Source organism: Anomaloglossus baeobatrachus, chromosome 4, assembly GCF_048569485.1.
Source record: "Anomaloglossus baeobatrachus isolate aAnoBae1 chromosome 4, aAnoBae1.hap1, whole genome shotgun sequence".
In the NCBI taxonomy this organism is placed as follows: Eukaryota; Metazoa; Chordata; class Amphibia; order Anura; family Aromobatidae; genus Anomaloglossus; species Anomaloglossus baeobatrachus.
In genome coordinates, this window is record NC_134356.1 from 380,102,220 (window position 1) to 380,120,102 (window position 17,883).

At 45.6% G+C, this 17,883-nt stretch overlaps 1 protein-coding gene across 2 annotated transcripts in view; it reads right to left on the bottom strand.

Annotated features, from left to right (window-relative positions):
• Nucleotides 1-528: 528 nt before the first annotated feature.
• The window catches only part of HGF (hepatocyte growth factor), a 262,687-nt gene continuing 245,332 nt past the window's right edge, over nucleotides 529-17,883 (bottom strand). For both annotated transcript variants that reach the window (XM_075342579.1, XM_075342578.1), the window contains exons 17-18: nucleotides 11,140-11,285; nucleotides 529-2,328 (exon numbers count right to left, since the gene is read on the bottom strand). In XM_075342579.1, the coding sequence (XP_075198694.1) occupies nucleotides 2,158-2,328; nucleotides 11,140-11,285 (317 nt within the window). In that variant the 3' untranslated portion in view covers nucleotides 529-2,157. The remainder of the gene's footprint in view (nucleotides 2,329-11,139; nucleotides 11,286-17,883) is intronic.

A 17,883-nucleotide genomic window follows, 5' to 3' on the forward strand; every position in this document is an offset into this window, starting at 1 on the left:
ATTTCACTGGTCTCCTTTCCAATCATTGGTTCAAATGACTGGTGTAAAAATGTATCAACATGTAAACCCACTGAGACTATTTTATCCCCTTAATTCCTTCACCAAAATGCCATGAAGTTGTTAGAAAAAAAATCCATCAATCATCATGCAATCAATTAGTACATATTACTGTATGTCAGATATCATAAACCACTATTTCAAATGATTGTATGGTTTCCCAGCCTCTAATTTTTACAGCTGTAACATTTATGTGGGAACATAAAGCCAGTGTATTGACTATATAAGTGATGATTAGTGATTTGCGAACAACTGCCATGCTTGGGTGCTCAGTGCTTGTAACAGACAGTTGTATGCTCAGATGGGTGCAACTCGAGAACCTAAGTATAATGGAAGTCAATGGGGAACCTGAGCATTTTTCTAGATTTACCAAAAAAATGCTTGTGTTCTCCATTGACTTCTATTATACTCGGTACTCGAAACGCACCCATCCTAGCTTCCACCTGCTAATTACGAATACTAAGCACCTGATCATGGTAGTGCACCCTCATCATTAGTGATGATCTTACAACATTGCTTCAATGCTGTGCTGGCTGTCAGTCATGGCCAAGGCACTATAGTTGCCACTCACTGAAAGGTAATGTATAAATTCCAGTTGACAGAGGGACCTCTGCTAAATGTAATGCCCATTTGACCAGTAGGGGTGGGGCCTTTTCCAACTTATCTGATACCAAGAAGCAACATTTTCCTTCTAAGTCCACATGGGCATAGAGTTGATTATAATAGAAGCAGGAGTCTGGGGGTAAGTTCCCCAGATGGTGGGTGGTGCAGGGGGGCAAAGCCCCCCTTGCATGATTATATTGGAGGGGAGAAAACATCACCATGCCCACCAAACAATCCATCATGCCCACTAACCAAGCTGGTCATGCCCATAGGTCCTGCTACCCACTGGGATTTAGGAACAACCCTCACTGAAACTGTGCCAGTTGCACCTATATGACTGAGAGATGCAGGCTACTGGGAAGAATACATTTCATTTCCTCCTGGCAGCCGTACTTACAGTGCAATAGCCTCATAGATTTAGAATGCTATTAACCTGAAGATTAATTTCAAATCTACAGATTAATAGCATTGTTTATCATTACAGATTTCCTTTAATATATACTTTATGCACTACCTAACTAAATTGGACTACAAAGTCATATACCAACTGTCTGTCTTAGAATGTGCTTGAGTTATTTTAGATAGACCAATCACCTCAAAAATGCTGTATTATTCATTCTGTCACTTCTATATGTTGGTAAGGTGTTAGATAGGTATGGGTGGGTTTCTTTGTTTTGGATATTTAGGCATATCATTTGAACAGTTTACATCTGTCCTTTAAAGTTTCCTATGTAATATAGCAGAATAGTCGTGAATTATCCTAAAAATGTAAGTTCTTGGTTCCAATTGTTTTGGTTCAGTTATTACTAGATATTTTTGAAGGTTTGATGAATAAAGCAAAGAAGTGTTTATTTCCTGTATTCTCCTTATGTTAGAACTTTGGATACAAAATATAATGAAAGCAGATAGTTATGATGAGGTGTGCAGATTTCTGGGTGGCCACCAGAATGAAGAAGGTGCAGGCTGCAGCTGAAGGAATATCAGAAGTGCGTTATTCTGATAGGTATAACATTGAAGGTGAGTTAAATGCCTAGTGTTTCACGAGGAGTATATGTCAATCTACTGTTGATCCTGTTTTGCCAACACACAAGATTGGGGGGTTCGTGCATTATGAATGTACTTATTCTCTATATGATTTCCCATCCCCTGATTAAACTAGATGGATTTGCGAATTTTTTAAACTGTACAAACTATGTAACCATGTACTGTTATTGCTTAAAAATAAATAGAATTAGGACACCCAGTATTTCATATTAGGTCATTAAATAAAACTATCCATCAGAGCAGCATAAACGTCTGTGTAACTATATTTCTTCCTATTGTCCTTATAAAAAGTTGTTCAAGTATACTCAGGAAATTTTTCATCACGTCAACCAAACATGTCAGCAATAAGAGAACATGACAATAAATTAATTATAAAGAATAACATGCACAACTTGATTATCAAGTAAAGCTTAGGGCATCATACAACTGTTATCATAATGATAATTGTATTGTCTATGGAGATTTGTAGGTTAGGATAATCTTGTGTATCCATTTTGCATAATAAGCCACTCTAACAAAAATGACCGGTCTGTTTTGGGCAGCACAACCACGTCCTGGTATAATTACACCTTGTACCAGATCTGTCCTGTTTTCTGCACAGATAAGAGGGCCACCATAATCACGCTATAAAAAAGACAAAATATAAGAAGAGCAAATAAATATAACAAACATTTAATCACTTTAAGATTTTTTTTACTTTTCTATATATAATTCTAATATTTATGTCATTAAACATTCATATTTTTTTATGTTAATTAGTATTGCTCAGCACTGCAAAGGATTGTGGGGAAGATACTCATGCCACAAAATAATACAGTAGGAATATACTATAAGTTTGGAAATAAACAGCAAAGAATCCCATACAATTGTTGTTCATATACTGCAGACTATGTAGTATTTGCTTAAATTTACATGTTTCTGATTCATGACTTCAAGAAGTACCAAAGTTTTCTGTTAGTTAACACTCCTATACGTGAAGACCTGAGAGTTTTCTTACTTCATATTTGTCCTTCTTCATCTGTTTAATGAACTAAATGCTTCTCCCTGTAGACATTACAGCAATGCCTAAGACCTTTCCTTTATGATAATGCAATTTCACTGCTGCAGAATATGTTTAAACTGCAGTCATTCAGTTTTTAGTTCAATGTTAATGGCTATCCTCACCCATCACTAGACTGTGAGCCCTCGGGGGCAGGGTCCTCTTTCCTCCTGTACCTGTCTGTGCTTTGTATTGTTGTACTTATCCATATTATGTGTACACTTTTAAACATGTACAACACCATAGAATAAATGAGGGTGCCTAAGCACCAACAGGAAGGTAGTTGCTATGTAGCACCCCTGAGGTACCAGGTGCCATAAACTGTAACTTGTGGAAACCCAAACCCCGGAATATCCATGCCAGTCAACACACCAGCACACTCTGGCCACATACACAACCCCAACACCAGACTGGCAGACTGCCTAGCAACAGTTAAAAGGGATGGACACTGATTAGCTAGTTGCAACCTAATCTGTAGGGAGAGACCCAGCGAGGGGGATGGGCGAGTGGTCAGTTGGGAAGTTGGCGGGAGGAAGTAGTCAGCAAAGCAGAGCAGTGTGAGGAGAGGTGGAAGTAGTGAGGAGAAGGAGTTGAGAGGAGAGAGAAAGAGTTGAGAGTGAAAGTATAGAAAGAAAGGGAAAGATCTGAAGTAACAATAGAGTCCTGTAACAGGAGTGAGGGACTGTAGAGTAAGGAAACAGGACTCCAGGAACCGTGGGTTACCTGTGGAAGTGTAAGACTCCAGGAACCGCGGGACGCCTGTGGAAGTCTGGAACCAAGGCTCACAGGACTGAGCACAAGGTTGGAGTGCAGACCCTAGGACAGCGGGACACTTTATGGTCAACTGTTAATTCGGCCAGGTGAGGGGATCTCCAGGGTCCTTCACCACCCAAAGAGTCTAAAGCATCAGCAGAGAAGAATGGACCAGGGACTGAACCCTGTAAATAGTCCAGGCTGCCTGCAATAGGACCAAGACTGAAGATAAGGGACTCCCAAGAAGCTCTAGGCCACGGGAGCCCATCAACACAAGTATGCACGGAGGACAGCCAACCCAGGTCACAGCTGTCACAGAGAACAAGGGGAGCGGGAACACCTGTAACCGGCACCAGAGGGTCCAGGTACCAGCCTCCAGTAAAGGCAAGATGAAACTTAAATACAGGTGTTGACTGTTTCCTTCTCGTCTCTACACACATATACTGACTATCCCTTACGATTGCCCCCTCATCATCCACTGCTGGGGCCTTTCCCTGCCTGTGGAGGGCCTAAAACACCTAAGCTGCACTACTCCATCAGTCCCAGCAGAACCCTGCAGCGGCGGCCTCCATTATCTGGCCGCACACCACAAGTGGCGTAGTCGAGAACTCTTTTATTTCCTTTTTATTTTTCAAAGTAGAAAAAAATCCAGCTCACAGCTTTAGTATCAGCTGCTTCCAGAGTAAATCACTTAATCCAGAACTGAGAGTCCCAGGCAGATGTGTTTCAACATGAGACATTGCCGTATGATCTTATTCATGAAAAAAATCATACGGCAATGTCTAATGTCGAAACGCGTTGGCTGATATAATCTAGTACTATCCTAATTCTGTTGATACCACCTGTGATGTGGATTTTTAAACCTGCACAAATAAAGATGTAAGTTTTTACTTTACCCAAGCCTATGATCTGCTGGAGTTTTTTCATTCTTTTTGTGTTTCACCCCTTTTTATCGGACCGACGCCCAGGGTCACGGAAGCGGGTCTCGGCCGCGACCACTACTGTTCCCCCTGCACACCACACGCCCAGGACCAAGTAGCCTACAGCCCCTGGGGCGTCACAGCTACCTACCTGCCTGTTGTGCCTGGCGCTGTTCGTTACTGGCACACAGCTGTCACACACTACTCCTGCTGGTGATTCTGTAGATTCTATGGATGTTGCATCAACAGAGAGGCAGCTTCTCATCCGCTCTGCTCTGTAGAAGGGATGGGACACATGACATCGTGCTGATTGACAGTGGCTCCCCCCTTAGTCAGCAAAGAGTTGGCTGTTAATCTGCATGACATCATCAACAGGGCGGAGTGGAAAAGAAGGCTCCATTTTGTTGAAGAAACCACTGTATCGCCAGCAGGAGCGGTCTTTGACCACTCTGTGTGTGTTAGCGGGGAATGACGCAGGGCACAACAGGCAGGCAGTTAACAACTACCTATCTATTAGTGCTTAGGCACTTTTTTGTTATTTTTTAAAGTTGGAGATATACCCTTTAAGGGCTCCGCCACACATCCGTGAAAACCACGTCCGTGTAAAACGGGCCGTTTTTCGGGTCCGTTTTCCGTTTTTTATGTCCGTTTTTATGGTATGTGTGGCCTGCGTGTGTATCCCGTATGCTAGCCGTATGTGCGTGTGGAATGTCCGTGTGTGCGTGAGTGAAATAACTGACATGTGTATGTGTTGTCCGTGTGAAATGTACGTGTGTGATGCAAAATGTCGTTACTACATGTCGGAAGACAGAGTAGCGGGATGAGAATGAACTCGGGTGAACTTCACCCGACTTCATTGTCATGCCGCGGCTCTGTCTTTGTGCCGTGTACTGATTAGCGGTCACCTGTGAAGGATTCACCGGTGACCGGTAATCCCCCGAGTGACTGCAGTGTCCCCCCCTCTCTCATACTCACCGATCCCCGATCACCGGCGCTGCACGGCGTTCACACTGCTCCGGCGGCTTTTTCTAATTTGAAAAAGCCGGCCGCCCATTAATCAATCTCGTATTCCCTGCTTTACCCGCCCACCGGCGGCTGTGATTGGTTGCAGTGAGACACGCCCACCACGCTGAGTGACAGGTGTCACACTGCACCCAATCACAGCAGCCGGTGGGCGTGTCTATACTGTGCAGTAAAATAAATAAATAAATAATTAAAAAAACCGGCGTGCGGTCCCCCCCCATTTTAATACCAGCCAGATAAAGCCATACGGCTGAAGGCTGGTATTCTCAGGATGGGGAGCTCCACGTTATGGGGGGCCCCCCACCCTAACAATATCAGTCAGCAGCCGCCCAGAATTGCCGCATACATTATATGCGACAGTTCTGGGGCTGTACCCGGCTCTTCCCGATTTACCCTGGTGCGTTGGCAAATCGGGGTAATAAGGAGTTATTGGCAGCCCATAGCTGCCAATAAGTCCTAGATTAATCATGTCAGGCGTCTATGAGACACCTTGCATGATTAATCTGTAAGTTACAGTAAAAAAACACACACACACGAAAAAATCCTTTATTAGAAATAAAAAACACAAACACATTCCCTCATTACCAATTTATTAACCCCGACAAACCCTCCATGTCCGGCGTACTCCACGGTCCTCCAGCGTCGCGTCCAGCTCTGCTGCATGCAGGTGACAGGAGCAGCAGAAGACACAGCCGCTCCGGTCACCTCCACGCAGCTAATGAGATGAGTAGCGCGATCAGCTGCTGTCAGTCAGGTAACTCGCGGCCACCGCTGGATCCAGCGGTGGCCGCGGGTAACCTCAGTGACAGCAGCTGATCGCGCTACTCATCTCATTAGCTGCGTGGAGGTGACAGGAGCGGCTGTGTCTTCTGCTGCTCCTGTCACCTGCATGCAGCAGAGCTGGACGCGACGCTGGAGGACCGTGGAGTACGCCGGACATGGAGGGTTTGTCGGGGTTAATAAATTGGTAATGAGGGAATGTGTTTGTGTTTTTTATTTCTAATAAAGGATTTTTTCGTGTGTGTGTGTTTTTTTACTGTAACTTACAGATTAATCATGGAGGGTGTCTCATAGACGCCTGACATGATTAATCTAGGACTTATTGGCAGCTATGGGCTGCCAATAACTCCTTATTACCCCGATTTGCCAACGCACCAGGGTAAATCGGGAAGAGCCGGGTACAGCCCCAGAACTGTCGCATATAATGTATGCGGCAATTCTGGGCGGCTGCTGACTGATATTGTTAGGGTGGGGGGCCCCCCATAACGTGGAGCTCCCCATCCTGAGAATACCAGCCTTCAGCCGTATGGCTTTATCTGGCTGGTATTAAAATGGGGGGGGACCGCACGCCGGTTTTTTTAATTATTTATTTATTTATTTTACTGCACAGTATAGACACGCCCACCGGCTGCTGTGATTGGGTGCAGTGTGACACCTGTCACTCAGCGTGGTGGGCGTGTCTCACTGCAACCAATCACAGCCGCCGGTGGGCGGGTAAAGCAGGGAATACGAGATTGATTAATGGGCGGCCGGCTTTTTCAAAAGAGGAAAAGCCGCCGGAGTTTTTATAACAGCAGAACAGCGCCGCGCCGGAGATCGGGGAATGGTGAGTATGAGAGAGGGGGGAACTGACCGACAGACAGCTAGAGGGACAGACAGACAGAGACCGACCGACGGACTGAGGGAGAGAACGAAACATAAAAAGAAAAAAGACTGACATGACATGAAAAAAGCACAAAACATACAGGGAACAAACAGAGATGCGTCTGTGTCACTCGGACGTGCGCACAGACCCATTGACTTTCATTGGGTCCGTGCTGCGTGTTGCGTGAATAAAACGGACATGCTGGCGTGAGACACGGCCCACAAAACGCATCACGGAGACGGACAAACGGACATAACCAAAAACGCAAGTGTAACCGCTGAGATATAGTAACATTGGTGCACGTTTGGCCGTGTCTCCAGTATACACGGAAACGGACCAAACACGCACGTTTTTCACGGATGTGTGGCGGAAGCCTAAGGTTGCAGGTAAAAGGTCAACATTCACAGATTTTCCTACAATCAACTTGCATCAGAAAAGCTCTCTAAAGCCAGCTTTACACCTTACAATTAGGTATGCGATCTCGTATGCGATGTGACACGCCCAGGTTGCATATGCGATCTAATGAGATTGCACGTAGGTCGTTCATTTGCTGTCACACGAGCGTTAGTAGCCTATGTTAAATTGATCAATTTTCTGTGCGATCCTTTAGATCATGTGTTCTGTGACGTATGCATTGGGCACCCTTTTTTTTTTTTTATTTATTGACTTGACAAGCGTGTGTAATGTGTAGGGATGCGTTTTTACTATGTCATCTGCCATTCAGCTCTGCTACATGGCCGCTAACAGCAGACACAGACAGCCATGTAGCAGAGCTGAATGGCAGATGACAGCAGACACAGACAGAGCCGCACTGTCAGAATGAACTCGGGTGAACTTCACCCGACTTCATTTTCATGCTGCGGCTCTGTTTGTGTCGCGTCCTGATTAGCGGTCACCAGTGAAGGACTCACCGGTGACCGCTAAACTCCTGAGTAACTGAATTGAGCAGCCCTCTCTCATACTCACCGATCCCCGATCCCCGACGCTGCACGGCATTCACACTGCTCCGGCGGCTTTTACTGTTTTGAAAAAGCCGGCCGCCCATTAAACAATCTCGTATTCCCTGCTTACCCCGCCCACCGGCGCCTATGATTGGTTACAGTGAGACAAGCCCCCCACGCTGAGTGACAGGTGTCACACTGCACCCAATCACAGCAGCCGGTGGGCGTGTCTATACTGTGTAGTGAAATAAATAATTAAATAATTAAAAAAAACGGCGTGCGGTCCCCCCCAATTTTAAAACCAGCCAGATAAAGCCATACGGCTGAAGGCTGGTATTCTCAGGATGGGGAGCTCCACGTTATAGGGAGCCCCCCACCCTAACAATATCAGCCAACAGCCGCCCAGAATTGCCGCATACATTATATGCGACAGTTCTGGGGCTGTACCCGGCTCTTCCCTATTTGCCCTGGTGCTTTGGCAAATCGGGGTAATAAGGAGTTATTGGCAGCCCATAGCTGCCACTAAATCCTAGATTAATCATGTCAGGCATCTATGAGACACCCTCCATGATTAATCTGTAAGTTACAGTAAATAAACACACACGCCCGAAAAATCCTTTATTAGAAATAAAAAAACACAAACACATTCCCTGGTTCACCACTTTAATCAGCCCCAAAAAGCCCTCCTTGTCCGGCGTCATCCAGGATGGTCCAGCGTCGCATCCAGCGCTGCTGCATGGAGGTGACAGGAGCTGCAGAAGACACCGCCGCTCCGGTCACCTCCACACAGCTAATGAAGACAGCCGAGCGATCAGCTGAGCAGTCACTGAGGTTACCCGCTGTCACTGGATCCAGCGGTGGCCGCGGGTAACCTCAGTGACAGATCAGCTGATCGCACGGCTGTCTTCATTAGCTGCTTTGAGGTGACCGGAGCGGCTGTGTCTGCTGCAGCTCCGGTCACCTCCATGCAGCAGCGCTAGATGCGACGCTGGAGCATCCTGGATGACGCCGGACAAGGAGGGCTTTTTGGGGCTGATTAAAGTGGTGAACCAGGGAATGTGTGTGTGTTTTTTATTTCCAATAAAGGATTTTTTCGGGCGTGTGTGTGTTTATTTACTGTAATTTACAGATTAATCATGGAGGGTGTCTCATAGACGCCTGACATGATTAATCTAGGACTTATTGGCAGCTATGGGCTGCCAATAACTCCTTATTACCCCGATTTGCCAACGCACCAGGGCAAATCGGGAAGAGCCGGGTACAGCCCCAGAACTGTCGCATATAATGTATGCGGCAATTCTGGGCGGCTGCTGACTGATATTGTTAGGGTGGGGGGCTCCCCATAACGTGGAGCTCCCCATCCTGAGAATACCAGCCTTCAGCCGTATGGCTTTATCTGGCTGGTTTTAAAATTGGGGGGGACCGCACGCCGTTTTTTTTAATTATTTAATTATTTATTTCACTACACAGTATAGACACGCCCACCGGCTGCTGTGATTGGGTGCAGTGTGACACCTGTCACTCAGCGTGGGGGGCGTGTCTCACTGTAACCAATCATAGGCGCCGGTGGGCGGGGTAAGCAGGGAATACGAGATTATTTAATGGGCGGCCGGCTTTTTCAAAACAGTAAAAGCCGCCGGAGCAGTGTGAATGCCGTGCAGAGCCGGGGATCGGGGATCGGTGAGTATATGAGAGAGGGGGATAGACTGACATGGACAGAGAGTGAGGGACAGAGATAGTGACGGACTGACAGAGATTAGTGAATGACAGACATTGTGAGGCGCTTCATAACGCAGCTTTTCAGCTGCGCTCTGAAGCAGACCTTTTTTAAGCTGCGGTGCAGAGCGCACACCTGCACACATAGCATCAGATATCAAAATCGTATGAGGGATGTCACACGTTACAATTCACTAGTTTCGTACTACCAAACGTCCAATGTATGAGGAATAAACGACGTGTATGCGATCACCGTATTTTCGTTCAATATCGATCGCATGTAGGTTTCACACGCAAATACATCACGAACGATGCCGGATGTGCGTCACTTACAACTTGACCCCGACGAAGGATTGAAAGATCTATTGAAGTGTGTAAAGCAGGCTTTAGAAAGATAGGTTATCCAAATCTTACAATTCCTGTTGGCTGCCATTTACATGATGCTGTTGCATTTTTTTTTTCAAATTTAAATGTTACATTTAAGGTTCCTAGATAACAGATTATAGCAATTCGTGATTAGGGTACGCTCACACGAGCATGAAAATCGGACGAGTGCAATGTGAGAAAATCTCGCATTGCACTATGACCAATGTTAGTGAATGAGGGCGAGCAATTGGGCAGCTTTTATTGCATCCAGAATCAAGCATGCTGCGATTTTCTGCTACAGCCATATCCCTCGCACCCATTCAAGTGAATGGATGCGATAGATACATCAGACTGCACTCGGATGTTATCCCAGTGCAGTGCGATATACGCAAAGGCTGACAATGGAGTAGATGGGAGGATTAACCCCTCCCTCTCCTCTGCAGCACCCGCACTCAACTTCACAGCTGTGACCCAATCGCAAGATCGGGTTACAGTCGCATGACACTCCGCTCACGCTCGCAGCAAAGCCTGAGTCGGGAGTCATTAGCATATCGCATCCGATGCTCCCGCATCGGATGCCATACGCTCATGTGAGTCCATCCTTATTCTGATGCTGACAACTGGTTAAGTCATGTACCTACCATAGTTAAACAGACATATTCACTTTACTTCTCTTCTAGCTACTTTCATTCCCTATAAGCTAAGGTTTTCTTGATTTGAAAAAGGACAATAAGATTCTGATACTGATCATGGTTATATTACTGTACTATGTGTCTACAAATATTCATACTGGTTCAGTCAGTTTCCTTCAGCAGCAAGAGTCTTCAATGCTTATTTATATCTACTCTCCATTGCTTAGAGCATTTCATTTTTTCATTTTGAGATAAGATGAATATACATGATATGACAAAACATTAAAACTGCACAAAAATGAAAACATCTGCTTGTGTCTCAATATCAAGAATGTGTCTGAATATCAAGAATAATTACATAGACTTGATTATTCTAAATGAACGTTGCTCATTGTCTTACCTCACAGGGCGCAATGTTGGCAGTTTCATTAATAGCACAAATTTCAGATTCATTGACTGTAATTCTCCCCTTGTGATATTCACTGCAGTTTTGATTTCCTACTATAACCATTTCTCCGTAATGAAGCTGTCCATCATAATTGTTTGCTAGAAAATAACAATTTTATTATCAATTTTCCAAAATATATAAACAATACAGCAATATTTTTTTAATGTTTATACTCCACTTTAGAAATTTAATGAAGGTAAGAAAAAGATTTTGTGTCTGTGTAATCTCTCCGTAAAAGAGCCTTGAATACTCATACCACTTAGCTTTTTGGCCCAGTCTAGGTAAAAGATCATTTAGAAGTTTGATCTGAGGTCTGACTTCATTTTGAAGTTTGTTTTGGGGGGGTCTCCATTTATATGGTGGTTTTGTATGGATTCTGGATTAATTTAGGAGTCTGGCGTAGGGTTTGACTTGATTTATAGGTCTGTGGGGTCTGAATATAATCATCTGGTTTGTCGTCTGAATTTATTTTGAGGATTAGTTCTAGGTGTATCAATGTAGTTCTGTTGATATACATTGGAACAGTGCAAAGTGTGGTCTGCAGGCCACAACCAAAGGGCAGGAGAAAGCGTTCCATGTTCCACACCACTCCTATGCTGCTCTGCCTGCAACCTCGATTTCACCTGTTTCAGCATCCTCTGATGAAGACAATGTTGAATATATTGCATAATTCAGGGTGTGTCTGAGTCTAAAGTGTAATTAAAACTATCCATGTCACTGGATCATGTGTGCTATGCAGAACCTTACTCCACACAGTGCATAGAATGGAGCAGCATTGGAAGGGACACGGCTAGGTAAGTAGTTCTGTTTCTTATCATTTTTTTAAACGTCAGTCAGTAGTTTGGGGGAAATGCTGGTGGCCATCACACTCTGTGGGGGGAAGGGGTTACGGAGATATCAAACAGTATATGGGAACTATCATACTGTTTGTCTGGCTATGGGAACATCATACTGAGTGGGGACTGGCGGTCCATCATACTGTGTGTGAGGCTGTGGGGACCATAATAATAATAAAAATATTTATTTTTATATAGCTCTAACATATTCCTCAGAGCTCATACAAGCAACACTGTTCCCATTGGGGTTCACAATCTTCATTCCCTATCAGTATGTCTTTGGATTTTTGGAGGAAACCCATGCAAAATGGAGAGAACTTACAAACTCCTTGCAGATGTTGTCCTTAGTGGAATGTGAACCCACGACACCAGCGCTGCAAGATTGTAGTGCTAACTAGAGTTGAGCGCGGTTCTAGGTTCGTGGTTCTCCAGTTCTAGGCTCGAGTGATTTTGGGGCCTGTTCTAGATCGAACTAGAACTCGAGCTTTTTGCAAAAGCTCGATAGTTCTAGAAACGTTCGAGAACGGTTCTAGCAGCAAAAAAACAGCTAATTCCTAGCTGGCTTTCCGCTGTAATAGTGTAAGTCACTCTGTGAATCACACTATTATGACATTTCAATGTATAGTGTGCGGGAACAGCGCCTTCAGATCACTGCTGTTTCTATAATGGTGATCGCCATTTTTTTTTTTTTCTTGTCTTCTTTCCCTAAGCGCACGTCTCTTGTGGGGCGGGCCAGCATGTCAGCCAATCCCAGACACACACACAGCTAAGTGGACTTTTAGCCAGAGAAGCAACGGCATATGTGATAGGATGTCTATGTAACATGTCCCTGCATTATAAAAACGAGTATCTGGCCGTCCGGACGCCATTATCTCTTCTGCGTTCTTGGTGTCAGACATCACTGGCGCAGCTCCGTCCTTTGTCCTATCGCCGATACTGCTGTATGCGCTCCATACACAGCGCTGGACAGCATAGGGATAGCACTTTCCATCAGTCCTTTTAAGGGCTCGTACCGGCAGGGTCAGAGCCATAGGTGACAGGTCCTGAAAACAGCGACAGTGTCTGTGTAGCAAAGGTCAGGGATTTTGTCGCTGCATTTCCCCATTAGGAGGGAATAGAAAGGCAGGTTTCCATTCCTCTACCCAGAGACCCACAACCCTGCCACTGTACCCTCCTGTCCTCTGCACACTCCAACTCATTATAACTAAGCCATTATACTAGCAAACACTCAGTGTACCTAGTGGCATCCTAAACGTGGCTATTGGACTTTTGTCTAGTCACACTAGTGCAAAGACATTTGCAGCACCTCTGCCTGCATTGCACACTCCAACTCATTATAACTAAGCCATTATAGTAGCAAACACTCAGTGTACCTAGTGGCATCCTAAACGTGGCTATTGGACTTTTTTCTAGTCACACTAGTGCAAAGATATTTGCAGCACCTCTACCTGCATTGCACACCCCAACTCATTATAACTAAGCCATTATACTAGCAAACACTCAGTGTACCTAGTGGCATCCTAAACGTGGCTATTGGACTTTTGTCTAGTCACACTAGTGCAAAGACATTTGCAGCACCTCTGCCTGCATTGCACACTCCAACTCATTATAACTAAGCCATTATACTAGCAAACACTTAGTGTACCTAGTGGCATCCTAAACGTGGCTATTGGACTTTAGTCTAGTCACACTAGTGCAAAGACATTTGCAGCACCTCTGCCTGCATTGCACACTCCAACTCATTATAACTAAGCCATTATACTAGCAAACACTCAGTGTACCTAGTGGCATCCTAAACGTGGCTATTGGACTTTTGTCTAGTCACACTAGTGCAAAGACATTTGCAGCACCTCTACCTGCATTGCACACTCCAACTCATTATAACTAAGCCATTATACTAGCAAACACTCAGTGTACCTAGTGGCATCCTAAACGTGGCTATTGGACTTTTGTCTAGTCACACTAGTGCAAAGACATTTGCAGCACCTGTACCTGCATTGCACACTCCAACTCATTATAACTAAGCCATTATAGTAGCAAACACTCAGTGTACCTAGTGGCATCCTAAACGTGGCTATTGGACTTTTTTCTAGTCACACTAGTGAAAAGATATTTACAGCACCTCTACCTGCATTGCACACTCCAACTCATTATAACTAAGCCATTATACTAGCAAACACTCAGTGTACCTAGTGGCATCCTAAACGTGGCTATTGGACTTTTGTCTAGTCACACTAGTGCAAAGACATTTGCAGCACCTCTGCCTGCATTGCACACTCCAACTCATTATAACTAAGCCATTATACTAGCAAACACTCAGTGTACCTAGTGGCATCCTAAACGTGGCTATTGGACTTTTGTCTAGTCACACTAGTGCAAAGACATTTGCAGCACCTCTGCCTGCATTGCACACTCCAACTCATTATAACTAAGCCATTATACTAGCAAACACTCAGTGTACCTAGTGGCATCCTAAAAGTGGCTATTGGACTTTTGTCTAGTCACACTAGTGCAAAGACATTTGCAGCACCTCTACCTGCATTGCACACTCCAACACATTATAACTAAGCCATTATACTAGCAAACACTCAGTGTACCTAGTGGCATCCTAAACGTGGCTATTGGACTTTTGTCTAGTCACACTAGTGCAAAGACATATGCAGCACCTCTACCTGCATTGCACACTCCAACTCATTATAACTAAGCCATTATACTAGCAAACACTCAGTGTACCTTGTGGCATCCTAAACGTGGCTATTGGACTTTTGTCTAGTCACACTGGTGCAAAGATATTTGCAGCACCTCTACCTGCATTGCACACTCCAACTCATTATAACTAAGCCATTATACTAGCAAACACTCAGTGTACCTAGTGGCATCCTAAACGTGGCTATTGGACTTTTGTCTAGTCCCACTAGTGCAAAGATATTTGCAGCACGTCTGCCTGCATTGCACACTCCAACTCATTATAACTAAGCCATTATATTAGCAAACACTCAGTGTACCTAGTGGCATCCTAAACGTGGCTATTGGACTTTTGTCTAGTCACACTAGTGCAAAGACATTTGCTGCACCTCTGCCTGCATTGCACACTCCAACTCATTATAACTAAGCCATTATACTAGCAAACACTCAGTGTACCTAGTGGCATCCTAAACGTGGCTATTGGACTTTTGTCTAGTCACACTAGTGCAAAGACATTTGCAGCACCTCTGCCTGCATTGCACACTCCAACTCATTATAACTAAGCCATTATACTAGCAATTGATGCTGCCAGTTTAAGGGCCGTAGTTGCATTGTCAGGGATATTTATTCTTTATTATTCTGCTGTTAATAAAGCTAGACCACCGCTGCAATCTACACCACCTCTCAATTTGTACTACCACATTTTCAGTGCACAATCTTGTCGCAATCAACATGAGTGGCAAAATGACAGATGCTGGTGGAAAGGGGAAGAGGCGTGGTGGAAAAGGAAAAAAAGGGTTTGTCCGTGGGGAAGGTGGCAAAGCTCCATTATCATCTGCTGAAGATAGACCATCTACCAGCAAAAGTAAGATGTCTACTACTTACTGTGGACAATCCGATGTGCTCCCTTTTTTACGGACACGAACAACAGGAACAAAGGTAGATGATGGCCAAAAAAGGAAAATGCTTGAATGGATCTCAAGTGGTCCACCAAGTGCCCTCTCAGCCACTTCAAGTACTGCATCCAAAAAACACCAGTCCTCTGAGTTGTCATCCCAATCAAACTTGCTTTCTCCCAGCTCTGAAGTCTCCATCATCCCTGCACAGTATGGTGGAACTGAGATGGCTGAGTCTGCAGAGCTGTTCAGTCACACTATAGCCTGGGAATCAGAGGTCTGCTCCCAAGCTACAGCGAGTACAGAACAGGAAATGGTCTGCAGTGATGCCCAGAACCTTTGTGACTCTGATTCAGGCCGTGAGGACCAAGTTTCTGAGCATAATGTTGACCCTTTGTCACAAACTGTAACACCTGTGGTTATAGACAATGAGGAACATACTGATGAAGATGAGACGCAGATACCCGATTGGGATGACAACTTAAATATTCGGTCAGGGCAAGAAGAGGCTCGGTCTGAGGGGGAGGGGAGTGCAAACACAACAATTGATGATGAAGTTCTAGATCCCACCTACTGTCAACCCACAGTCAGGCACTCGAGGAAGTCAACAGAGGTGGTGGAGGAGGATGCAACTGATGACGAAGTTACCTTGCGCCTTCCTGGACACAGTCGGAGTACTGGTAGCACGTCTACAACTGCATCCTCAGCCACCACTCTGCCTCTGAGCATTATTCGGGGTGGATCAACAGGTCGCATGGCCTCTAAGCCTTGCCTAGCCTGGTCCTTTTTTTACATAGAAAAAGATCGCCCAAATTATGTGATCTGTAAAATTTGTCATGGTTCTCTTAGTAGAGGTCAAAACCTCAGCAGTTTGACAACTTCTTCCATGAATCGTCACATGAATAAATATCATATGGCCCGGTGGGAAGCTCACCGTGCTGCAATGCGGCCTAGCGGAGCGAACCATCCACCGCCTGCCCCTTCCAGTGCATCCGCGCGCTCGTCATCTTCTAGGACTGTGGAGACAGCTGTCACACCTGTTTTTCCACCCACAACTTCCACCACTGTAACCGCAACAGGCAGTTTGCTTGGTAGGTCGTCAGTTGGTTTGGAAGGGGAAACAAGTGAGTGGGTACAGCTCTCTCAGACATCGATAGCACCAACGTTGGATGAAGGCAACATCATGTCTCCGGCAGCACTTTCCTCACAAACCTGCATTTTTCCAGGGGCACCCTACTCAACACCGTCTACACACAGCAGCCAGATCTCTGTCCCTCAGATGTGGTCAAATAAAAGGCCACTTCCTGCGACCCATGACAAAGCTAAGAGGTTGACTCTATCCCTCTGTAAGCTGTTGGCTACCGAAATGCTGCCTTTCCTCCTAGTGGACACACAGGATTTTAGAGACCTTATGTCTGTCGCTGTGCCCCAGTACCAGATGCCTAGTCGCCACTACTTCTCTAAGAAAGGTGTGCCCGCGCTACACCAGCATGTCGCACACAACATCACCGCTTCCTTGAGAAACTCTGTGTGTGAACGGGTGCATTTCACCACCGATACTTGGACCAGTAAGCATGGACAGGGACGTTACATGTCGCTGACTGGGCACTGGGTAACTATGGTGATAGATGGTGAAGGGTCTGCTGCACATGTCTTGCCGTCCCCACGACTTGTGTGTCAATCCTCTGTCTGTCCAAGTTCCGCCACTGCTTCTGCATCCTCCACCTCATCTGGGTCCTCCACCTCCGCCCCAAGCCTGCCTGGTCAGGCCACCAGCGTTCTCACAGCGCAAAAGGAATCACGCACCCCTCATTACTATGCTGGCAGCAGAGCGCAACGGCATCAGGCGGTCTTTAGCTTGACATGTCTTGGGAATAAGAGTCACACAGCTGAGGAGTTGTGATCAGCTCTGCGGTCCGAGTTTAATAAATGGTTGTCTCCACTCAACCTGCAGCCTGGTAAGGCCGTGTGCGACAATGCTGCAAACCTGGGTGCAGCCCTTCGCCTGGGCAAGGTGACACACGTACCTTGTATGGCTCACGTGTTGAACCTTGTCGTCCAGCAATTTTTAACACACTATCCCGGCCTAGATGGCCTTCTGAACAGGGCACGAAAACTGTCTGCTCACTTCCGACGTTCAAGCGCCGCAGCTGAGCGACTTGCATCGCTCCAGAAGTCTTTCGGCCTGCCGGTTCATCGCCTGAAATGCGATGTGGCGACACGCTGGAATTCAACTCTCCACATGTTACAGTGACTGTGGCAGCACCGCCGTGCCCTGG